This window comes from Mustela putorius, unplaced genomic scaffold, assembly GCF_011764305.1.
Source record: "Mustela putorius furo isolate JIRA1106 unplaced genomic scaffold, ASM1176430v1.1 tig00003834_pilon_pilon_pilon, whole genome shotgun sequence".
NCBI classification, from domain to species: Eukaryota; Metazoa; Chordata; class Mammalia; order Carnivora; family Mustelidae; genus Mustela; species Mustela putorius.
In genome coordinates this window covers 111,739,069-111,764,660 of record NW_025421987.1, presented here as the reverse complement: position 1 = coordinate 111,764,660, position 25,592 = coordinate 111,739,069, and the positions used below count along the sequence as shown (strand labels likewise).

General features: G+C 45.7%; 1 protein-coding gene across 2 annotated transcripts in view; it reads right to left on the bottom strand.

Moving 5' to 3' along the window:
- Positions 1–3,841: 3,841 nt before the first annotated feature.
- GALNT15 (polypeptide N-acetylgalactosaminyltransferase 15) overlaps positions 3,842–25,592 on the bottom strand; it is a 42,509-nt gene continuing 20,758 nt past the window's right edge. Inside the window, exons 4-10 of one of the 2 annotated variants that reach the window (XM_004773541.2) lie at positions 21,273–21,440; positions 18,872–18,989; positions 16,685–16,879; positions 13,952–14,083; positions 13,490–13,594; positions 8,116–8,259; positions 3,842–5,863 (exon numbers count right to left, since the gene is read on the bottom strand). In XM_004773541.2, the coding sequence (XP_004773598.1) occupies positions 5,720–5,863; positions 8,116–8,259; positions 13,490–13,594; positions 13,952–14,083; positions 16,685–16,879; positions 18,872–18,989; positions 21,273–21,440 (1,006 nt within the window). In that variant the 3' untranslated portion in view covers positions 3,842–5,719. The remainder of the gene's footprint in view (positions 5,864–8,115; positions 8,260–13,489; positions 13,595–13,951; positions 14,084–16,684; positions 16,880–18,871; positions 18,990–21,272; positions 21,441–25,592) is intronic. The other variant, XM_004773542.2, reaches the window with a different exon arrangement.

Genomic DNA, 25,592 nt, shown 5'->3' with positions numbered 1-25,592 from the left:
GTGATCTCTGTCTGTCGAATAAATAAATAAAATCTTAAAAAAAAAAAATCCCAATTGCAAGAGAGAACTGTGGCAGGAAAGGGAGGGAGGGTGAGTGTTTCCCTCTGTGAGCAGCTTCACCACAGTAAGGAAAACTACGGTGACAAATTTTATCTGTTAGCACAGTGTCATCCCCCCGGCTTGGCTGAAAGGCTTCTTAGCAGCACTCCCTCCCACGTTGCTGGTCTCACTGCAGCCTGCGGACTCACTAAGAAGGCTTGGTCCGCCCAACTGCCGATAACAACAAAGGCCTCTGGAGTCCTTATGTCCCCAAAGGAAAGAGGACTATGGGCTGAGTGTCAATGTTTTATATTTTGATGAAGAAAAAGAGATTTATTTGTTTATTCCTATTTCTTTCTAAAAAGGACCGAAGTCTGCTTACACTGGCAATGTGCTATACTGGTCTGTTTTTCTTTGCTTTTTTGTTATTTATAGTACAGAAATACTTTGTTTTTATATTTTTCAGGGATACTTACAATTTCTTTGGTACTATTTTTCTGTTTTTTAAAATCTGTGATTTATCTCCTTCTGCAGCTGGGTCAAAAACTCTACTCCCCGGGGAGGGGTGGGGTGGCAAACTAGGGTTGTGGGCTAACTCTGTTTTCAAAAATGAAGTTTGATTGGAACACAGCCATACTCTTTTGTTTACTATTGTCCATGGCTGCTTCTGTGTTACAGTGGCAGATGTGAGTAGTTGTGACAGAGACCAAAGAGCCCACAAAGCTAAAAATATGTATTGTCTTGCCCGGTATAGAAAAAGTTTGCTGATCCCTGCTCTGGTCCATAGCCTAATATAATTTTAACATACGATCTTGCTTCAGTGAATTCATCCTTATTGACATGATGTGGCAGCAAGAACTTGTGTCAGTTTGTCTATACACCAATGTTACCCTGCTCCCACTGAATGCCTAGTCTCACTGGTATCGATCTATCCAACCCGCACAGGCTCTCTCTTCCTTTTCTGTCCTGGACAGGGAGCTCAGCCCTGTTCCTTGATTTACACCCTCCAACACAGCACACAAGTCAGTACATAAGTCACGGCCATAAGTGTCTGTGAATATAAGGAAACACCTTTGTAGTGTGAACTAGTCACCTAACTCTGAAAAATCCCTCTGGCAACCCCTTCTGCCCCCACTGGAAAGATCTCCACATCACCTTGCTCTTCAGGACTTTACCATATTGTCTGGCCCACCTCTTCCTCAATACCCACCTTATATCGGAGTCCCCACACTTGGTTGTGGAGAACAACCATGCTCTCCGCTCCTAACTTACGTGGTATACCTACCTGTACATCCTCTTACACTGATATGTACAAGTTATTGGACAAGAACTATATATGAAAGGGAAAAGTGTGTGTGTGTGTGTGTGTGTGTGAGAGAGAGAGAGAGAGAGAGAGAGATATTCAGGGGGAACCTAGGCTCCCTCAGGCTTCGGGTTTCTACAAGGAAGGATATCAATTAGGAGAATACTTGTGGCCTCTCTCTACCCCCTCACTCATTCTTCCCCAGGGAGGAAGGATGTCTAATATTATTGAATATTTGGGATAAAGTCTGTGCATATTGCTCCCTCAGTCTCTCCCTTACTGAGACGCAGCTGCCTAGAGATCCATTCTCTGGTCTTACATTTCAGTGGAATAAGTTCAGCTCAGGGGAGTGGGGCATCTGATGGGGTGGGACAACTGATCAAGACTGCCATTTAATGAGCAGAATAACTCCCTCAGCTGGAAGATTTTTGAGGGCCAGGCCATGTATGTGAAGGCAGGTTTGCCATTAAGAGACACTGATTTGAGTGTAAGTGGTTTACCTGGAAGGTGAGATTGGGAAGCACCAGTGGGGGATGGGATAGGAAAGGAATGTAGCCAATTGAAGATGTATTATCAAGCCAGCCAGAGCTGTGGATGATTGGAGTGTAATCCCACAGCAGGCTCTGGGAAATAGTGTGGAATTTGCACCTCAGCCTGAACCTACTGGAGCGGTGAGGGAACTGAGGTATCTATACTCTCGGCAATCATTGATTGAGGGCTGCTTCTTGGGGGTGACTTTCTGCTCTGCCCCACATCATAAAGCGGACTTCTTCAGCTTTAGGAAAAACCCTTAAGCAAAGAAATGCAGATACTGCTGGCTGGAAGTTCTTCAGGAGCTCCCTGAAGCTGTAAGACAGGAAGGAGGTGGGTCGGGCCAGAATACTCTGTGTAAACACCAGAGACTCCAATGTCAAAGGGTGAATTTGGCATCTCCATCTTGGTTAGTTGTGCTTTACCTTTATTGTGTGACTTAAGGATTGAGAGAATCAAATTTTGGGCTTTGGCAGGATTTGCTTTCTGGTCATCTAATCTTATGTCTGGCTATTAGATGTGGCTGTATTCAGAGGTCACAGGTCCTGGACCATCTCCCAAGGGTCCCCTACATCTTCCTCTCTGTGGGTCCTCTATATAGGGCTACCTGCCTGCCAGACCCCAGCCGCCTCCTCAAGACAAGGGCTGTATTTCCATGACCAGCAGTAGGTCCTTTAGTAGCCCAGTCATCTCATGTCCATGTGAAATGATATGTCTACTCCTCCATACTCTGGATTCTTCTTGGAGAGAAGCTAGGGCTGAGAAGAACTAAAAAATCCAACAATTAATTGGTATGCTCAGTGCTCCAAAAATCCTTTGGAGAAACTGATGGTGTTCACTCCATCAAGATTGGTCAGTTGGACTTGGTGATGGAAGGGCATAGAAGGCCTGAGAGAGGAAAGGGAGAGTGAGAGAAAAGCTGTCACAAGACCATGGATGCTGGAAAAGCAGCCTTGATCAGAGATTTAAAAAAAGAGGGAAGCTGAGGAGAAGATAAGAAAAGTGAGGAGATCATAACATGACCACAGGCCAAGCAGCAAAAATAACAAGAAAGGAAAAGACCTCTCCTCGCTGAAAGAATAGAACTAGTAGACAGAATAAGAAAAGAGGAAAAGTGTTGATGGAGAGAGAAAAAGGAATTATACTGAGCAAGATGTGTTGTCTTATATCAAACAGGAGCAAATCATCCTGCCATGTGGATTCAAACAGAGCTTGATGAGAAGCAAAGAATAAGTAGTCCAAGAACTGGTCTGGTGGCCACTCTCTTAGTTCCAAGTAGCAACAGACTGCTGTTCACTGCTCAGAAAGTGGCCTACAGACCAGCATCAGCATCCCCTGGGAGCTCATTAGGAAGGCAGAATCTCAGGTCCCACCCCAGACCTACCAAATTAGAATCTGAGTCTTAATATAATCCCCACGTGATCTGTGAATACAGTGAGATTTGAGGAGCACTGGATTGAGCCAAAATATTATGGCCTGTCTCATGGACTCTGAGGACAGGGATCTACAAGACCTCAAGAACAAAACAGAACCATCAACCTGAATACAGTCAAGATGTTCCATCGATCTCTTACTCCTTACTCATGAACAATAAAGTCCAATCATAAAAGTGAAGATCAAATTCTTGGGAATCAAATCTTTCAACTGCCAGGTTTCTCTACTTTTAAAATGATTGTTGTGGATAAAATCAAAGCAGAGTCCACAGAAAACAGAATTTGAACACTTGGTTACACTATGAGGAGAAGGTTGAATGTCTTTTTGAACTAAATGGAGACATCTGTTTTGTTTAAATTAAGGATTTGTAAGTACCAGCTAGGGACTGAGTTGACAGCCATTTCTATAATAAAGTAATAAATCACGGGGATGGTTAAGGAAGCAAGGAATCCCACATTCTTGCTTTATTCAACCAATTAAGCAATAAGCCATCTGGGTCCTTTTGATAATTACTGTCAAACACAACTCAGACAATTGAATTCAGCCTTTTATTTAATTATATTAATTTATTCCAGCAACTTCAAATACTCACAATGCCAATAATTAAGTTCATTTAAAAAAATAGAGGTCTTGTTTAATTTTTAGTTTGCAATTATTAATACCATTTACAAGGTTGCTGTCTGAGAATTTTTAGCTCCATCTCAGCCTCAGGATGTTAGAGGAATTTGTTTTAAATATAGACATGTCTGAAGGAAGAAGACAGTGGCTAAAATCTCTTCTCTCAACGGGATGATCAGTCTATCCAGATCAGCACTATCCAATAGAACTATCTGCCATGATAGAATGTTCTGTGTCTGTGCTCTCCAGTACAGTAGCCACTAGGCATGGGCAGCTATTAAGCCCTAGACATGTGACCAGTACAACTGAAGAACTGAGTCTAATTTTTTTTTTATTTTTAATGAATTTACATTTAAATAGCCACATGCGGCTAATGGTTACTGTGGACAGCACAAATCTGGAGTGCATTCTGAGGAAGGAGAAATGCAGTGGGCCATTGACTTAAGCTGATGGATAAAGAATACATAATTATAATAGGCATTGTTTAGAAACCCTCATGTCCTACCTAGTTTTTCTTATTTGAAACACACTGACTTCTGAGATAGCCCAGAGGAGATCAAGATCTTTGAAGGGAGGTTTCTAAGCTGAGCCTAGGGAGAGGGAACTCTCCTCAGAAGAGAAATAGGCATAAATGGTGTCTTCCTAACAGCAGAACTAAGCCCACTCAACAGCTCCTTATGGCCGAACTAGGTAGGCCAGGTCACAGCAAGGAGAGCCATTCAGGTCTTGCTAGCACTGGATCTGCTCTACTGGAGGCATGTTCCTCGCCCAGCTGTGAACATTCATCCTGCAGGCATATAAGGGGGTCCCAGGCTAGGAAATGGCCACGTCAGTCCTAATAGACATTAATACCCAACTCTGGTTCCTTTCATATGAATTTTGGCTCAAATGCAGGCATTTCCCTTCTAGCAGGCTTGCCTTTTTGTGGAGGTTGCTATTTCTGATCCAATCCATGCAAACCCTATAACCGGGCATCAGGAGAGTTTCTCAACTTCGTTATTGGGAACGCTCAGTCTGAGCTGACCCTTCCAATACCAGCGACTAAAGAGAAATACATTGCATAAGATTCTGGTTGGGGTTAACCAAGGTAAAGAAGGGATAGGGCAGGGTGAATGGAGGTAGAAAGTATGGAGGAAATTCTCATTTACATGAAAACATCCTATTCCAGGTCTGCTGGCTCTTTCCAGCTGCCAGGCTGAACTGGAAAATTAAGTCAAAGCTCTCCCATCTCTCTTCAACCCAATTCTTTGCTCAGTGGCTTCTCTTCCTTCTTCTATGGCTTAGCCAGTGAACATGGAATTTGTCCTAATGAGCTTAATCCAAAGTTCTGGAAACTTCAGGCCTTTACAACCTCATCACACTTTTTCATTGTTGGCTACACAGATGATCCAAAGTAAGGCTATTTGCAAAACATTTATCGATTGGATTTATGTATCCTTGGGGGTGTTGCCTGAGACTGTTCATGCCTCTTTCCTTTATGAGAGATAAAAGCAATTATCAAGTGCTCAATAGAAAAAAAAAATCTTATGTACTATGTAATGACCATCTACCAGTGATGAAGACAATGAGACAATGAATCCTCTGTTTTCTTTTTCTAAAACAGCCAGAAGTCAATGCAATAAGGTGCAAGAAGGAAAAAACTTTCTATATTCATTCACAGAGCTTTCTTCTCTACTATCACCAGGAGTACAAACACAAAAGGATCTGCTTCATGAAATATACATGCTCTTGTAGCTCTCTTGGGGCCGAATTGTGATGACTAAACTTCTCTATTCCCTCTGACACTGGCATTCATCATTTATCCACACTGCTGACGTTGTCAAATCGCCACAGCTGGCTGGCTTTTCCATCACACTGGCGCAGGTACAAATCTTTACTGTTTTCCTGCACCACAGCTTCCATGCATTTCCCAGAAAGAATGTGGACAATCATTCCATTCTGAAAAGGGGGAGGGGAAGGAAAAAAAAAAGAAAAGAAAAAAGAAGAAGAAGAAGAAGAAGACAATGTCAGTTCCCAGCAATCAGTCAGCAAAAGATATTCCTAAGCTTTGTGCTAATCATTATGAGACTCATAGAGGTGGTGCGAACTGGTCTGGTAAGGAACTGCAGTATGTTGGTTAATATAAAATATAATTTAGGTAGCCCTAAATAAAAATATCATTTGGAAGCTTGAGATCATTAATTAAATTATCTTTATTGAGATTATATAATTGTACTATTTTGGAGAGTTCTGGTTGGTAGCATGCCAGTATGTAGAGCATGTTTAGTCTTTATACCTTACTGGTGACATTCACTGTTATCACTGTACTTGTACATTTTTGTTTTCAAAAACATTTAGTTTGGGGGTGCCTGGGTGGCTCAGTGGGTTAAGCCTCTGCCTTCAGCTCAGGTCATGATCTCAGGGTCTTGGGACTGAACCCTGCATCGGGCTCTCTGCTCAGCAGAGAGCCTCCCTCTGCCTACCTCTCTGCCTACTTGTGGTCTCTTTCTCTGTCAAATAAATAAATAAAATCTTTTTAAAAAGTTTTTTTGGTTTGATCTCTGCCCCTTGTGAATCCTGCAATTTAGCACTTCTGCCACCAGGTTGCAGTAGAGAGTAAAGCTCAAGGATACACAGAGGGCCAGTCAGTCAGGTTTGGAGGCTGATGGCTGCTTCCTGCTCAAAATCCACCAGATTTGATATTGAATCCAGCCATCCCTTTTTCAACAACAACAAAAAAAATATTTCTTGTTGAAAAGTTAAACATTTAACCAACAAGGCTGCCATTTGTGTGTATGTTTTTTTTTTTTTATAAAATTCACAAATCACAATATTCCCTCTTTTCAAGTATACAACTTGATGGCTTTTAGTATATGCACAGTGTATGCAATCCTCAGTGTAAAAAGAAACCCACTATCCATTAACAATAACTTCCTGCCCCTCCCTCCTCTTAGCTCCTGGAAATCACTAATTTGCCTTCTGTATTAATGGATTTGTCTATTCCAGACATATCCTATAAATGAAGTCATAGAATACATGGCCTTTTGTGATTGGCTTCTTTCACTGCATGATATCTTCAAGGGTCATCCATGTTGTAGCATAAATACATCTAATTTCTTTTTTTTCTTTTCATTGTGGTAAAAACAGATAATATAAAAGTTACCATCTTAACCATTTTTAAGGGTAAAGTTTAGTAGTGTTAAGTATATTCACATTGTTGTGAAACAGATATTCAGAACTTTTTCATCTTTCAAGACTGAAACTCTGTACCTATTAAACAACTCTCCCCTCCCCCTGCCAGCCCCTGGTAACCACTATTTTACTTTCTGTTTTTATGAATTTGACTACTTTTGATACCTTATGTGGGTGGAATTGTACTGCATTTGTTCTTTGTGACACATTTATTTTTCTTAGAGTGATGTCCTCCAGGTTCATCCATGCTGTGGCATGTGACAGAATTTCCTTTCCTTTTAAGGTTGAATAGTATTTTATTATATGTCTACCACATTTTGTTTATCCATTCATCCATCACTGAACGCTTGGGTTGCTTCTACCTCTTGGCTACTATAAATAGTGCTACTATGAACAGTACTTCATTCCTTTCTATGGCTGAATGACAATACTTTAAATTTTAAAGTCTTAGTTTTTAATGTCTGAATTATACTGGATGAATCTTACTCGCTAATCTTTTCCTTATTATTTTAAAATGCTCTTTTAAAAACATATCTTATCCACAGGACTTGGTTAGAATGATCCTTTATGATCATTCATAATGGACCTTAACTTGGTTTCTAAGATGTCTTTGAGCATGTGTGAGTCCCGAGTTTTAGGTTCACTTGTCATCAAAAGAGAAAGAAGGGCCATTCTATCGTTCCTAAACCACATCACTGAGGTAGCTGACTGCTTCTGTAACACGCTCCATGGTCTTAACTGGTGACCTGAACTAAGAAACTTCAAAAAGGGACTATCTCCTCTGTCTGCCATGGTCACAGTCAGAGCTTTACAGAGATGTGAAATCAGTACACTTCAAGGTACTGGTGATCCAACTTTGCTGCAAGATTGGCTTTACTTCCCCCTGAGGACTTAATGCTAAGTCACTAAGTTCAACAGCAGGGGCACTGGCTGGTTGGTAGTATTTGACCTCTTGGAAGACCCTGGGACACCGTCCCAGCTGGAGACACTGCTGCACGCTTCCTGAACAGATTACATACCTCTTGGAAGTCCCAGTACTGTTGATGGATATCAGGGCCTTCCTCCGTGCAGTTCTGAAGAATCACCTGCTCTTGCCTGACAGCAAAACACAGATGCTGTGGGCTGCCAAAGTGGATCCCCTTCCTGCTGGTGTGCTTGAGGTGCTGGGACAGGGGAATGGTCATTAGCATAGCTAGAATGAGATCTTCTCCAAAGCTGGAGATGCAGGAAGAAGAGCTCACCATAGGGCTGAGGTCCAGGGGTAATCTTTAGATTCTACGAGGGTCAGCAATACCATATCTCATAGTCGAATCTAAACATACAATGCTAGACTACACTTGGCCTCTGAAATCTCCACATGCCACCTGCTGTTGCATTCATATTTTTATGTTTTGGCATGTGTTCCCATTATTCTATTTCCTGCATCACGGATGATGCCATAAAGAATTCTGTGTGTTGTGGGAGTGCTCTGGGAGAGGAGCAGATGAGGAACACTCTTGGGGCCCAAGGGGATCTCTTTCTGGAGAGATCTGACCTGGCCTGTAACTAATTCTCCTGCTGTCTGTTGCATCTGCTGACTCTTGCTCATGGTCATTTTGTCCTCCCATTTTTTTTTTTTAAGATATTATGTATTTGACAGAAATCACAAGTAGGCAGAGAGGCAGGCGGTGGGCCGAGGTTGAGCGGGGGAGCAGGCTCCCTGCCAAGCAGAGACCTTATGCGGGCCTTGATCCCAGGACCCTGAAATCATGACCTGAGCGAAGGCAGTGGCTTAACCCACTGAGCCACCCAGGCGGCCCATCTTCCCATGTTTCATAGTATTGGATGTGCCTGTCTTTGCAGAGGGGCTTTAACTGCAGGAAGCCTGTGTGGCCCAGCTGGAGTGCACTTTCCTAACAAAACCATTTTCTGTTCTGGCCAGGTGCAGCCTGAATGATTTTTTATATTAATTTTGTGGCTGGGAGACAAAGCGATCTGTGCATTCATGTGGGGCCTCATGCCTAGAAGAGTTCAATGTTTTGGGTTTAATATACTTGGTTTACTGTTCTGTTGTTACTATCTTGAAATTCTTAATAATTGTTGAATGAAGGACCCCACATTTTCATTTTGCACTGGGACCCACGAATTAGGTAGCCAGTCCTGCTTAAAGATCCCCATACCACACATAAATTTGAACCCTAAACCCAAATTAGATGCAGATTTGTGGTTAAAAGAAATTTTTTTAAAAATTCCTTTTCTTATACAAATTCCTTTTTCTTATACAAATTTGTCTTATACAGACAAATTTCCTTGTCATCTTCCTGGGGCAATGGGTGGATTTTTCTAGTCAAACTTTTGGCAGATAGGTTACTCTTCGAAGGTCAAAGTTGGCTTTATGTGATGTTTCATTAACTTCTCTTCTGTCACAGGCTGTAGGTAGGCTCTCATTAACTACTCTTACATGTAACTAATGACTTTGGATTCCCCAGTTTCCCTCACCTCAGGCAGGGAGCTTGGCCAATGCCATACGGCTCCATTTTCAGTTGCCTTCTGATTTTTGGCCCCTTTGTTACAAATTCAGTTAGGTATGTATTTCTTCTTAATTTTTATATGGCATATCTAAGTGTTGTGAGGAGCAGGGCTCTCAGCTTATCTAGCTCATGACTTTGCTACATATCAAGTCTTTGTTAGTCCCCTCTTCCCCACCAAGAATCAGAACCCTCACAAAAGTGAACATTCTGGTGGCACACGGGAGACTGCATGATTCCCAACTGCAGAAGAGGAAACCAAGACTCGGAGGTGTTAAGAAGGCCTCTGATGTCATGCAGCTAGAAAGTGGTGAGCTGTTTCTACCACATCACATGGCTCCCTCACTTAGCTTTATATCTATGTCCTCCTCCCCTGTGCCAGGGGTGAATGCATTTTGGTATGTTCTGGAACACTGGTAAAGGGCAAAACTGAAAGAGCCCACGTGGATCCTGAGCACCTGGTTCCACACGTGCCCTCCTGGTGCAGGCCTTCCTCTGGGATCCTAGGGCCTACACTGCCAAGCCTGGCTTCATGGGTCCTCCCTGCAGGGCTGGACTCCAGACCCTCCAAGACATGTTCTGGAGTTTGTTCCCAGGCTCTTGGGGCCTTACTTGACTCATTTGATCTATAATCAACTTGCACTTTGTTGTTTATTTTTAACAGAGGCCTTAAAGCAAAGGTCCCTGTCACAGGCTGAAAGAGATTTGGGGGAAATCTAGGCTTTCTAGGTTCATCCAAGTTGTGAAATGAGTGGCCCCACCAACCCTCAGCTAGCATCACTGAGGTTTCCCAACACCTTGGGAAGTTATTCTGTGATAGAAATTTGAGAAGCATCTATACCATAAGATACAAAGAGACCTTTCCAATAACCAAGAGGCCTACATGGGTGCTGGAATGACCCTGCAGCATCTAGAGGCTTTCCCTGACTTAGTTACCTTCTTCTCTCTTCAGGCAATAGCGGGCATGAAGTTTATCAGCCTCTGGGGTGCCGCAAGAGGAGACATGGTTCTTCACTTTGACTCCTTCCTTTAGCTTCTGGAGGTTACGAACCAGGGGTTTTAGAGCCCATGGACCATAGGGGCTTCAAGAGATCCATGAACCCTGATAATTTTTTAAAATTTTGTCCAGATGTGCTTATATGTGTTTTTTTCTGGAAAATTGTCCTTAGAATTCATCACCTTCTTACAGGAACCATGTGACTTATAATAAAGATTCTGACTCCATGTGTGATGTCTGACCTCTGAGATTTCAAGCTCCACCCCCTTCGCCTTATCCCCTTCCTGCACTTCAGGGCAAGCTCATAAGAAATCCCAGTCCTGGGGCACCTGGGTGGCTCAGTGGGTTAAAGCCTCTGCCTTCAGCTCAGGTCATGATCACAGGGTCCTAGGCTGGAGCCCCACATCAGGCTCTCTGCTCAGCGGGGAGCCTGCTCCCCTCCCCCACTCCCACCTGCCTCTCTGCCTAATTGTGATCTCTGTCTGTCAAATAAATAAAATCTTTAAAAAAATTTTTTCTTTAAAAAAAAAAAAAGAAAAGAAATTCCAGTCCTTTCTTCTTTGGTGCTGGCAGGAAGTTCAAACCAGGTCAGCCCCGCTGGACCTGGGAACACTCACCTGGCCCATCCCCCGACCACATAAGCGCCAAAGCCAGTTGCCACCTGCCTGGGAGCCTGCCCTGCTCTCCCTGAGATGGTTCATGATGCTTTCCATTCTCTCCTGTTGCATGTGTGCAGTCATCAGTCTCCAGATCTGAACCAGATTTGGAGTCAAGGGTTGATCTGCCCCCATGGGGCAACTGCCATATATGACCTAAAAAGGTTAAGAACCACAGGTGGGGAATGGACAAGCCACTGGACTGACCCACCCTTACTAGGCCTAGATTTTAACCAGGCACCACCTGGATTTCTCAGTGTTGATTTCAGACAGTCTGCCCTGTGGTGAGCCATCTCTATCCAAGAGCAGGAGCTCTGGCTCCGGGAGGGGCCTCTCCCTGTGGCAGGGTGCCTTTTGGACATGTTCAGCCTTCCTCTTCAGCTGCCCTTTGGGCCATAAGCTTCAGCTGTTGCCAATTCAGCCCCATCTTTGTCAGGTCCTGCCAGGGCCAGCTGTGTTGCAGAGTGGGGCCTTGGGGGAAAGCCATGCATTTTTTCTGTCTTCACTGAAGCCTCTTGTCCCCTCCCCAAACAAGGTATCAGAGCACTGCATTGGAGAGGGGCCCTACCAACCTGGGCATCCCCGAAGAGCTCCTGTGTTATACCCCTCTGCTCCTGAGGGACATTTGTATCCTCTGCTTTCCTTCTGAGCATGCAGGAAAAGGCTTCCTCCCTGTGGGAGGCATTTCACAGACTAAATTGCTCTGTGCTTGGGAAATGTCCTGAATGAGGCCAGTGCTGAACCCAGGAGCCAATGGCTCCATCTGTGTGTAAGCCTTCCTCTGGCAAGTGGAGCAGATGGTCACCTGAGGCCATGAGGCCTGTCTGCCCCCAAATCAGCCCTCCTTCTCCGCTTCACACAGACACACAGACACATACGTATGCACACACACGTGTGCAGAGACACCCACACAGAAAGACAGACACATACACACACCGTGCTCCTGTGGTGCCCTAAAAATCCCCCCTTTGTGCACTCTGGCTCCCACAGAGCCACATTACATTCCCAAAGCCACAGCACACCTGCGTGGGAGGCCTCAGAATCAGGGGACTGAGAAAAGCCTGTAACCTTGAGTCATGGCTTTGAGGCACCACTGCAAATGGAGAACACTTTCTGGGCTCCCCTCGCCTCCTCAGTGCTTCTGTGTCTGCACAGCCCACTTGGGTGACCTCCTTTCCCCGTCTCTGGTCCTAGTTGGCTGAAGATCTCTGGCTGGTCCACATGTTTCTGCCCATGTCCCGGCGGAAATGTATGTGCACGTGGTGGTTTTCTTTGACCTCTGATTATAGATGTTTAATTTAAATGAGGAGATTTTCCATAAACCCTGGGTTTCAAATGTCTTTTAAATTTTGGGGGTGGAGGGCACCTGGGTGGCTCAGTGGGTTAAGCCTCTGCCTTCCTCGGGTCATGATCTCAGGATCCTGGGATAGAGTCCCGCATCGGGCTCCCTGCTCAGCAGGGAGCCTGCTTCCCCCTCTCTTTCTGCTGCTCCCCTCACTTGTGCTCTCTCTCCTTTTCTCACTCTCTGTCAAATAAATAAATTCTTAAAAAAAAAAAAATGGGGGAGTGGGACACCTGGGTGGCTCAGTTGGTTAAGCATCTGCCTTTGGCTCAGGTCATGATCCCAGGGTCCTAGGATCAAGTCCCACAACAGGCTCCCTGCGAGGGGGGAAGCCTGCTTCTCCTTCCGCCTCTGCCTGCTGCTCCCCAAGCCTGTACTTGCTCTCTCTCTCTCTCTCTGATAAATAAATAAATAAATCTTTAAAAAAATGGATGTGATCTCATATGTTGAGCCCACTTTCATACTGAAGAGAAGACATCTGTTGAGTCTGGGGGGCGGGTACCACGTGCTTTCAAATGGGCATGAGCTCCTCAGGCCCAGCAGCCTCCACTCAGCTCACTGTGCTCACCCCCTTTCCCTGCGTGACCCTGGGCATATCTGAGTTTGTAACCCCAGGCTGGTCACTCCCTGAGCCTCAGTTTCCTCATCTGCTTGATAAAAACATCGACCAGATAGTCTCCGTTTCCCCCAAGCCCAGATACGTGTCTTCTCTGATGATGGCCCGTGTTTGTGCTTGTGCCTGGGGGCAGAGTGGGCAGAGTCAGACAAGTCAGAGGAGCAGGAGACAAGGGACCACTGAAAGGAGGTGCCCCAAAGGGAAGCAAGGAGCATCCCAGGAAGACCATTCTCAGGTCAGCCCTTGCTGTGACACTGAGAATTCTGATTACCCACCTGCTGCTGCCGGCTGTCACTGCAAGGAGCTAGCCTCATGGCGCAGCCCAGGATGTCCCCTTCCGCCTGGCAGTCTACACAGAAGCCAAGTCCAGTGTTGTGGAGCTGAAAGTGGACACCCATACAGAAGTGAACCCCGACGTCCACTGTAAAGATACCCTCTGTCAGGCGCCATTCCTCTCCTCTCTCTCCCCAGTGTAGCTCATGGGGTCAGGTTCAGACCCGAAATGAGCAACGTCAAGCTGAAGCCTCTAATCCCAAGCGACAGAAGGCAGGCCACACCTGTCACAAAGAAGGACCCTGGGACAGGTTTCATGGCAACCTGTCACCTCCCTCAGGGCAGGCACGAAAGCCTCTGGGGCCCCATGGACTTTGGGACTGTGTGGCCAGGGTTCAGTTTCTGTCTTGGGAGGCTGCCCACCCCCTCTCCTTCCTGTTCATCTTCCCCAGGTCATGCCTTGCCTTTCCAGAGAACCTGGGCCTGAACTCCGATGGGTACAGCTCAGGGTAGATGTTGGCCAGAAACCAGTGGAACATTCGACAGCCCAGCCTCCTTTGCAGCTGCAGGCGTTCTGTGCAGTCTGGCTTCTCGGTCTGAGAAAGACACGGGCAGTGAGACGGGGAAGAAGCCTGCTGTCCGCCACCATTCATGCATGGGGGAAAGGACAGAGGTGACTGAGGAAGTGGGACAGAGAGAGGGAACCAAGGCCATGGATCCCCAGGGCTGCAGACAAGGGGGAAGCTCATGTGTTGGAAGAAGAGGTTTAAAAGGGACAGAATAGGATGGATGCTCCCTAAAGAGAGTTGTGGAACCAGCAATGTGGGTGTGAGGTCACTCCCTCCCCATAATCCCTCACATTTTCGGTCAACAGAGACCATTATGCCGGAGCTCTAAGGACTTTTCGGTGGAAGCTGGCAAAATGGTGGGGCTTTGCTGGTGTGGTGCAGCACTAGAATGAGCCTTATGGAGGCAGGAAATGGCCCAAAGGACACTCAGATGAAATAAGCTGGGAAATTGTGGGGTGCGGTGGAGACAAGGCAAGTTTACTTTTCTTCCCCTCTAAGTGCCCAATCTCTTCCATTAATGAATCATTCCTTTGGGTGATGCTATCTGCTTTCCTTGAGATTTTCCTTTATAATATAATTGTCCTGGGATGGTTATCGGGTAAGTCCTTAACACTTTAGTATAAATTTACCTATTTGGCTATATTGATAAGATCTGAGAAAACCTGCCCATACATTTGGTACTAAGTCCTGGTTTAGGGAAGACAGGGGTGCTAAAGAGTGGTTAGAAGGATCAAAAACAAAAGTGGGGGGGCACCCAGGTGGCTCAGTTGGTTAAGCATCCAACTCTTGATCTCGGCTCGGGTCTTAATCTCAGGGTCTCATGCCCCACTTTGGGCTCCATGCAGGGCATGGAGCCTACGTAATAAAAGAGAGAGAGAGAGAGAGAATATTTCCTGGGGTGAGGAGGAGAAAGGAGAGAGGCCTGGAATAAGAAGTCCATTTCAGAGTTCCAGCTTGATGGTCTCTAGGCTGCCAACTAGACACTAGGCTAACAGACTGTATGACGTGAGTTTGGTTTGATTCAGCTTCCTCCTTCTTTTACTCCTCGGATGGAAATGTTGGAAGGAGTAAGGCCTGAATCCTCCATGCTGAAATGCTCTCGATATGCTCCTCAAATTGCGATCCCAAGCACCTGGCTCAGAAATGCCCAAGGAGATTGTTAAAAATGCAGATTCCTTGGCCCTACGCCCAACATTATGATTCAGTAGGTAGGGGCAGCACTCCAGGAATCTGCATTTTAATCATCTCTCCTGGTGAGTTTCAGCCACAGGAAGTCTGAGAACAACTTCTCTGAGGCAGGAATGTCTTGCTCATTCAGCATTTGTACCTACCATTAACCAAAGAGATCTATTACTCTTTCCTCTAGGAAATTAGTATAAGTTTTTTATCATTTCTTGGCATTCTGAGTGTTTGCTTAAGACCCCGCCAGCCACGCCTTAGGGCTGGATTTTGCTCCCAGAGCAGGAACATTCCTTCATGCGCATCCCATTCCCTTCACCTTTCCTGGTAATGAAACAAACTGGCAAATCTACCCTGTCCTTGTCTGACCTCCAGTGAGGAGGCATCTGACAATGAACTTGTCCTTTTGTACAACCTTGCCTGAGAGGAAAAAACAAGACAATATTAACTCTTCCAACAGTGAAACCCTGGCCTTGTGTTTTGGGTGCCCAGAATTTCTGCATCTCAAAATCCACATGAGGGTTTTGCAGGTGGAGTGGGAGAGGGGAAGGAAGGATAGAAATTGTAGAGCGAAATTAATTTTTAATTATTTAAATTTAAAGTAAATGCCTCTGCCTTAAGGGAGGCAGTGATATTCTTAACATCTCGACACTGACGTCAGCAACAGGACATTTCCAAAACAGGAATTAATAGGAATGCTCAACAGGGGAGAAGAACAAAAAAGTTCTTCTCATTTACCAGTAGGAGGTGGCATTGTCCTTGTGAAAGTCATCAGATGAACAGATGGGGAGATCTGTGGCTCAGAGAATAGAGAACACCCAACAGTGTAGGCTGGCAAGAAGCTTGTGGGAATTATCCCAAGACCTTTGTGGGTCCAAGACGTTTGTGGGTCCAAATCTTACCTTTGGAGCCCCTACTCCCAGCATAGCAAACATCAGTGGGAACGCGCATCTCATGTCGAATAGTATGTATGTGTCAGCCACAAGAATCGAGCTGAATGGCAGTTGAAAAAGCACTACTTACGGACATTTAATTAAATGTTTAAATTTTAATTTTTCTGTGACTTGTTTTAGATCTTTTCTGTTTATTTTTATACTTTGTTTCTTGCCTTGGATAATTTCATAGCCTTGAGCACTTTGTCCAGGATGAAAGGGCCCTCTGAGACCTGTTACTGCTTCTTTCCTGCCCAATCTGTCCTCTGCTCCCATATGTCCTATGCCACTTCCCATAGATGTCATCCCACTGACATCTCTCCTGGTGGGCTCCAGGCCAAGACCAGCTGGGAGACTCTGAGGCCTGGAAGAAATGCTTGGGAGAGATGGACAGCCCTGCCTGGTTGAAGAGCCCCTTAAGAGGGGCAAATTAAGGGAAGCACAGGCCAAAAGCTTATATTTTCCCCTCCAGCCTAGAGGGAGAGGGCCAGAAGCCCCTGCCAAGATCTCTCCTTACCTTGCTCAAGGAGAGGGCCTCTGGGCTGTGCCTGTAGAAGGTCTCTTTGAAAGAGCCCAGCCAAGTCTCAGCAATGCGAACCTTGTTCCGCAGAGTGGCCTCCTGATCAACGGGGGAGTGGGTTTCCCGATTCCGATAGATGTGTCCCACCCTAGAGCAGGGGAGGATTTCAACGGAGCCACCACAGAGCCAGACCTGCCAGAAAAGGAGAAAAATAAACATCTGAACACTATTCCACGTTCAGGGGAAGTGAAGGATCCAGGGGCTGGCAAAATGCACAAGTAATCAGGAGTACGAAACGGGAAAGAGAATTCTAGTCCTTGGGGTGCCACAGAGTTTCTGGGTCTGGGAGTTCTGGGCTGGGGAGAGAAAGGGTGGGAAGAATGGGTCCAGCTGTCCTGGGACAGAGTCAGTGGAGTAAGGGCACCACATCCACACAGCAACCTGAACATGTCCTTCCCCTAAAGCACACCCACACATTTAGAGCTGCTAGACATGTGGCTTAGTGTCTCTGTTCCCCAAAGCTCCTTCCTCAGGGAATAAGGAGTCCTTAGTGATCAGAGAATTTCTCAAAGCTTGTGATGTCTTCTGTTGCAAAGGCACCAGAGCCATTTATGTGGAGATCAAAGCAAGCTTTCCTTAAACATAATCAGTCTCCCCTTTTTCAAGAAGGTTCTCACTATTCTCCACTAACCTTCCTGCTTATTTCCACAGGCCTGGAATTCATTTGACAGGAAGCTTTTCATGTCATTCTTAGGGATAAAGAGGAAAAACAAAAACTTTCCTAGCATAGGCAGCATATGAACTGGAACAAAGATGGGGTTCCCAAACTGTATGCCAAGGTACCCCAAGGGTGCCCCAGCAACTTCAAAGGGCCTCAAGGGGGTATTTTAAATATTTGAGAGAAATGGAGTGACATCTGTCAGATGTTCTGCAAACGACAAGCTTGAGGTAATTCATGGTTTCAACATTAGATGGCTGCACTTTGTATAATAAACATTTCTACTAGATTTGGCTTTCAGTGGTTGCTGTGATGAAAAAGCTAGTATTGTGTTAAAATTGACATGGAGCGGGAAATGAGGGTGGTGGGGTCTGATCTGATTCTGAGGTTTGAGGAGCTGTGTGGTGCCCAATGGGTGCTGAATTTTTAGGACAAATACTTATTTTTTGGAGCTACAGTAGTTTCCTCTTATCCATGTGAGATATGTTCAAGACCCGTTGTAGATGCCTGAAATCACTGATAGTTCTGGACTCTCTGTATACTATGTCTTTTCTTAGACATACATACATACATACCCGTGATAAAGCTTCATTTATAAATTAGGCACAGAAGAACAATATAATGACATACTGTAATAAAAGTTACATGAATGTTGTGTCTTTCTCTCAAAATATCTTCCTCTTTTTTCTTTTTAAAGATTTTATTTGATATTTATTTGACAGAGAGTGAAGTTGAGAGAGAGAGTTTAGAGAAAGCACAAGCACAAGCAGGGGCAGCAGGAGAAGGAGATATAGGTTCTCCTCTGAGCAGGGAGCCTGATGTGCGACTTGATCCCAGGACCCTGTAATCATGACCTGAGCCAAAGGCAGATGCTCAACCAACTGAGCCACTCAGGTGCCCCTTTCAAAATATCTTCTTATAGGGTACCTGCCCTTCTTGTGATGCCGCAAGATGATAAAATTGTCCCTGTGATGAGAGGGAATGAGAGAAATGTAGCAGACACTGTGACCTGGTGTTCGGCTACCACCAACCTCACGATACCTCAGGAAGACGTCTGCTTCTGATCATGGCTGACCACAGGCAAATGAAACCACGGATAAGGGACCACTGTACTTAGGGCACAGAACTTTCTGGTGTGGTTTGGGCCTATGGGTGCTGCGAATAATGATGGGGCCGTGCAAAGAGAATGTATGGGAATCCCTGCATGACAGTATTCTTGGCTGATACCGTGCCCTTTCCTACAGGCAGGTTTCCTAGCTGGCTTCATGAGAGAAGCTGGGGGCACAGTCTAGGTAGGGCATGAGACAGATGGGAAGGGGAGATTTGACATACCCCATTTCATGATTTTACACTTTGCCTGCAGCCTTTGACCTGACCAGGAGCATTTTCTAATGGCTGCCCCCAATGTGGGGCCTTACCCACTACTCAATAGAAGCCTCTGGCTCCTCCCTTGGTCCAGGACATACCTTGAGAGAAAGCTCGAGGTTTTCGCCACCCTGCAGAGACATGAGAGGGTCATATGCTCCAGTGTTTTGGAAGTAATGTCTGTCGATGGCCACAACCCCGCTGGGCACCACGGGGCTCCTGGGCAGAGAGAAAATGGAACAGACGGCAGTTCAGAACCCCGAGCGTATCAGGAAGGTTTACCCTGCGGGAGCTCTAGTGGCCAAGAGAGTGGGCTACGGGCCCAGATAGACCTCGATGCTTTTAACTGCAAGACCAGAGCCAAGCAACCACGTCAAAAATCCCAGCATTTTATGAGGAGGGAGCTACAGTTGCCTGGGCCCTTTATACCTCCTAAAGGGAGGGCCATGGGGCTGTACCCAAGGCTCCCCTGACCTCTGGCTTGAGTGCCTCTAGAGAGACCTTTGGGAAGAAGGTCTTGGTTTGCATAATATATGCTAAGACAGGTAGCACTAGGCCTGCACAAAGGGAAGCAGTCAGGATTTTTCTTCCCACGTCCCAAAGTGGGACTTGGGCAGATACTGAGAGGAAGGCGCAGGCCGCTGGGGGCCAGGTGTGCCAACCTCTGGCCAGAGGCCATGACCAGTGAAAGTGCATTGTGGTGAAAACTGATGCTGGATAGCTTGAGCCCAAGGTGGGACACTCCCTCCCCACACCGATACTGTACCCCCCGTAGAAGTCTGGAGCTCAAAATCAACTTCAGGGAGACAGGGAGAGGGGACAAGCCTAGATGAGAGATTTGAATATGAGGTCACTAAGCTGTCATGGAATTTGACTAACTTGCATAGAAGTTTTCTGCTGTTAGGTGCAAAGGGGGTTAAGATAGACATGACCTAAGTCCAGTTATTAGAAAATAAAGACCTTTTTTTTTTTTTTTTTTGCACTTCTAAGCTTGTGGCTTATCAAACTTCTGTTAGAGTCATACTCCCTTTGGCAGACCCTTGGTAAGGCCTATTTGGGCCTAATGCCTTCATTCTGTGTCCCTGTACTAGGCATTCAGAAGCCAGCTGGATAACTGATAGGCATTGGGCCGTGTATGATGGAGATGGACCATGGCTATAGAGGTCAACTGCCTGAGGTGAACACCACAGGATTCCTTGTCCCACAGGTTCTTCTTACAATGTGACATTGACGTGAGGGGTAGGGTCTATGTCTCCTTCCCTTGAACCTAGGTGGGCCTGTAATTTTTCTGGAAGTGACCCTGGGTGACTTCTGAGGCTTGGTGAGAGAAGGGGATACATCCTCTAAAACATTATACTGAGCGAAAGAAGACAGGAAAGGTCACACATCATATGATTCCATTTATATGCCGTATCCAGAATAGATCTATACATAGAGACAGACAGTGGTTGCCAGGCACTGAGGGGAGGAGGGGGCGGAGAAAACCACTTAATAGGTACGGGAATCTACTTTACAGTGATGGAAATGTTTTCGGCACTAGAATGAGGTGGTGGTTCAAAACTTGGGCTACTTGCTGCAGGATTGTTCGTATTTAAATGGCTCATTTGTGGTATGTGAAAGTCACCTCAACAAATTGTTTTTTTAAAGGGAGAGGGGGATACAGCTTGTTTCACTTGGCCATCTTGGAATACTTTGTCGCAGAACCCAGTGTCATAATCCAGCAAGCCCCAGGTGCAGTGGCCTGCTGGAGGGATTGGGTAAGTTCCCGTTGGGGTCCCAGCTGATGGCCAGTATCATTGGCATCCCACCCCCACTGCCATCTTGAGCCATTTCCTGCGGTCTTGGATACCATGCAGCAGAGACCACCAAACCTAGTGCTCTCTTTCATAATTCCTGACCCACAGAATCTGTGAGCTTAATAAAACTGCTGTTGTTCTACAGCACCAAGTTTGGGTGGTTTGTTATGCAAAGGAAGATACCTAGAACATCTTAAATAGAATCCTTGTCCAAAACCCAAACATGCCCCAACACACAAAGCAAACAACACATAAAATTTGATATATTTTGAGAGTTAGGGTGTCTTAGCATTCACCTGATTGAATCTTTCTTTAGCAAGAAAGCACCTGAGATTAGGGAAATCCAGTGTTACCTGGGGAGGAAAAGTTAGGTCAGGATTCCAGCTTGGGTTCTCTCACTGCCCCAAATGGAGACATCCACTGAAGAAACCACCTGAAAGAGCTTAAGCTGGACCCCATTCCCATAAGAATATACTAATAGTAACACCAAGGGTTGAGCACCCAGTACTCTCTCCATGCTTTTTGCACAGTGACTCTTTCAATCTTCACAACAACCCTGTTATCCCCAATTCACTGATGAGGAAACTGAGGCACAGATTGAGTAACTTGCTGGGAAACTTGTGGGGCCAGAATTTGATCCCAAGCAGTTTGGCTGCCGAGTCCTTCCTGAGGAAGCAAAGGAGAAACAGGTTGTGAAGAGCCTCACCTGATGGGGCTGATGGGGGACTGGAGGGCCTTCCTGTCTCGCTCCGGCAGAGGCTCCCAGTGGAAATCCAGCTTCCAGTCCAACACCCCACGCTGCAGGTCCTTGGAGGGGTAATACTGGAAAGTCTTCTGGTCAATTACATCTATGACAGGAGAAACCACTCGGCTCCTGGAAAGAATCGTGGAATCAAATAAGGGATACAAACCGTTCACTTGCGGGGGGATAGACGTGTAATCTACACCCATGCTGCGTAACATGGCAGTCAGGAGCCCCATGGGGCTGGCGGGCACCTAAAACATGGCCCGTCTGAATTGAGATGTGGTGTAAGTACAAAAAACACCCTGGGTTTAGAAGACTTAGTATGAAAAAAAGATGTAGAAATCTCAGTAATTTTGACATTGATTACATGTTGAAATGATAACATTTTGGATATAGTGGGCTTACTAAAATATATTACTAACATTAATTGCATCTGTTTCTTTTTGTTTGGTAATATGACTATTAGAAACATTTAAATTATGTACATGGCTTATCATATTTCCTTTAGACAGCACTGTTCTATGTATGTTCTAAGTATGTTTTTCCATAAGGAATCAGGAAACCATTTAAGTAAAGAGCATGCCTGCCTCTTTCTTTTTTGAAAAACCTCTGTTGACAGCAGCAAAGGACAAGAGAGTGGGATTCTATGCTCAGCTCTGCTGCATGTGTCTGGGCCTCAGTGTCTTTAGTTGTAGAATGGGAATTTGAACCACTTCCCATAGACGCCTTTCTCAGCTGTAACGTTCTGAGACTACGGCTTTTGATTTCTTTGGGGGTCTTTGATCCCTTTGAGAATCAGGGGAAAACTATGGACTCCTCTTCAGAAAAATGATCACATGCACATATCCAAAATATGATGCACAATTTCGGAAGGTTCATGGGTCCCTGCTCTAGGATCCAGTTCCTGTTCCTCCCTGTATCAGACAACTTGATGGGCGTGAGGAATGAGGACCGCCAAGCTCCAGCAGTGTCCCTGGTGTAAAGGCACCTGTATGAGCATGCAGTGTCTACCGGCCAACCGACCGCAGTCCCAAGTCAAGGCTTGCCTGCTTACCCACTTACTGATGCTGTTGGTGACTGGATTTTACCCCTTTTGTGCTGTTTTCGTTGCTTGTTTTGCTTTGCTTGCACGGCCTGGGGTATGACTTCAGAAAGGGTGATGGGGGAAATGATACAGGTCAGAAACCTCACATTTTAACCAAACAGGTCATTCATTAGGTATACCAGGAGCTGATCTCCTCCTAGCCAATATCTGAGTCACATTTTTTTCTGGCCTCTCATGACTCTTACTTCTAAAATCTATGCCATGGTGTGTCCGAGTGGCTCCATCAGTTAAGCCTCCAACTCTTGATTTTGGCTTGGGTCATGATCTCAGGGTTGGTCCTGAGATCAAGCCCCGCATTGGGCTCTGCACTGACCCAGGAGCCTGCTTAAAATTCTCTTTCTCTCCCTTTCCCTGTGCCCCTCCGCTTCCCCCCTGTTCGCTCTCTCTCTCTCTCAAATAAAATAAGTTAAACTTTATGCCATAAAGTGGATCAGGCCTGAACTCAGGGGGTGCTGGAAGTTCTCATTCGAAGAGAAGAGAGATTCCTGGAAGAAAGATGCCCGCCACACTGTTTATACTTCTATCGATTTCCATCTCTATTCCTTCCATCTCACAGATGGCCAGGCTGGAGTGGCCCAGGCTACATGGAGAGGGCCAGGCTGGTCCTAGGTCTCAATTATCTGTCCTTAAGTGGCTGACAGCGACAGAAGAGTCATGGGGTTTATATTTAGAACAAAGATCCCAATATGATTTTCCTGCCCTTTTCACACTCTTCCCTCTGGAAGGTAAAGGAAACTTAATCCTTCTGGGTCCCCTCTACTTCTGGCATCCTGAATTGATCTGAGAAAACGGAGAAGCAAGATCAAAGGAAAAAGGAGGACACCCAGCCCCCCTCCCAAGTTCCCACTTACTGGGGAGTGAACTGAGCAGATGGGATGGATTTGGCTACTGGCAAAGCGTTTTGTGGAATTTCAGAGTCAAGAGCCAGGGAAGCCATGTGACTGAATCCTGAAGATTCAGGATTCTTCGTGCCATCTTAGTAATCACAGCGGGATAGGAAAGGACATTGCATCCAAGCAACCAAACAACTAGCTGGTCTTAGATCTTTGAGTTGTGTCCTTCCTGACAAAGCTGTACATTACTTTTGACCAGAAAATGGGAACTCTAGAATATTGTCAGGTTTCTCTATTTGCTCTGTCTTGCTGGAAGCTCAGAGTCCTATGCAAAAATCATGGTTGATAACCGTATCACCCCAAATATCCAATGCTATCTTTTTCTGTCTGAGATCTCCCTTTCCTTCTGTTTTAACGAGACACCTAAGTGAAGAATCAGGAGATACTCTGAGTGCCTTTTGGATAGAGACAAAGAGAATAGCAGCTGCTTAGCCACGGCTGAATTAGGGAGTAACTGCAGTCTCGTGACTCAAAAATAGTGATTTAAAAAACCCAAACAGTCTTATATTTAGTTTCAGGTTCCATACCTACAGATGTGTCTGGTGTCCTTGGAATACATTTAAAGCAAAATAGCAATGCTGCCCTGTTTGACTTGGAAGGAGGTAGAAGTGTCTGCTTACACCTTCATTCTGTCTTGCAAATTAATTTTTAACTCTCAAGCAAGTACAAGGTTGATTCTCAAGTCTTAAGCTTTTCTAAGCTCCAGGGAGTCAGGCAGCTGGGTTTCCAAAGACAAACAGGGGTTGTAGAGCTGTCTGCAAAGACTGGCTGACTGCAGAACATGAGCTCAGCTAATAGACCACTGGCCAAGTGTTCAAAAGGTAGCTGTGGCTTCAACCTTACCAACCGGACCTAGGCTACTCATCAGCCCTAACTTACCTCATCCCTCTTTCTTACTCCTGCAGCTCCCTGTTCCTCCTGCTCTGTGATATCTAAAGTCGTTTTGGAAGTTCGCACAAATTCTTGGTCTTGCGGAAAGTATCTTATATCAAGATGCAAAAGTCTCTGAATGCTCTAATCCTAGAGCTCTTGCTTCCCAAGCGTGCCCTCAAGACTCCAGAGTCAGCCGTTTCCGGACTCTGTCATGTTGAAGGGAGTGCGGAGGATGAGGCTGGAGAGTTTCCCTGGGGCAGGAGACCAAAAGAAGGCTGCTCCCTTTGTGGGCTGGAGGTAGCTTGGTCCCCCTGTTGCTCCTCGCCCCCGCCCCCACACACACCAGCACGCACGCATACACATTCACGTGGGATTCCTCAGACTGCTTTCTATCATTTAACCCCTTGCAGGGCGGGTGACGGGAGGTGGTCTGTTCCCTGTCCTACCTTGCTTCTCCCCATTGAGCAACCTCAGCCTTAGCTGAACACTATGTGACCTCATGAACTAAATGTCTCTAAGATACAGGACCAGATCAAATTCAAGGGGAAAACAGCTTGGACAGCCTGTGGAGCCGGTATCGCCCCTCAGGGGGTGTTGTCTTTCAGCACTTCACAAAGGACTGCCCCTTTCCCACTGGAAACCTTCATTTTTCTAGCACCATGACTCTCACTCCATGGCTTGGCTATTAGAGCTGACAGTTAGCAGAAGGCAGTTGACAGCTGGCAGCTGGAATAACAGCTACCCCTGATCTTCATCTTTGTTACTTTACCCGGAAACCAACTACCAATCAGCACCTCCAACACTGCTCTAAAAAATGCTCTTTGAGCAACTCTGTCTGCTGCTATGTACAGTTATGTGGGTTGTGCACTGCCCAAACTTAGAGAATGCTTCAAATATCATAGACACTGTAATTTGCATACTTAATTCTAAAATTTCTGGCAGTTATCATTCAAGTAACTTGTTCTAAAAAAAATGAATGTATTATGACACATGTTCTGAGAAATGAGAGTAAAGGGTAATGAGGAAGGGAATCCTCTTACCAGTTCACACAAAGTTGCCATATGGCTCTCTATAGACCTGTTCTGTGGGCAGGGGTAGGGAACCAGAGCTAGGAACCAGGACTTGAACCCTCTGGTCAGGATGCTGAGGAAGTTATGACTCTTTGAAATAGCTGATTTATGGCTTACTACACTGTTACTCATCATCTCACTTTACCTTTTAAATGAAAGGTCTTAAAGACCATTTCTTGCCTTCTGCACAATGGGTCATCACCTGGGGACAGAATGTTTCTTGCCATGAGCCTCAGAGCCAGTTGGGGCCCCTTTCCTCTCTTTAAGAGCAGCAGCTGTTTGAAGTGTGCCCAATGGCTTCTACAACTTTGCTCCCCATGAGGTGAGCTACCATGGGAAG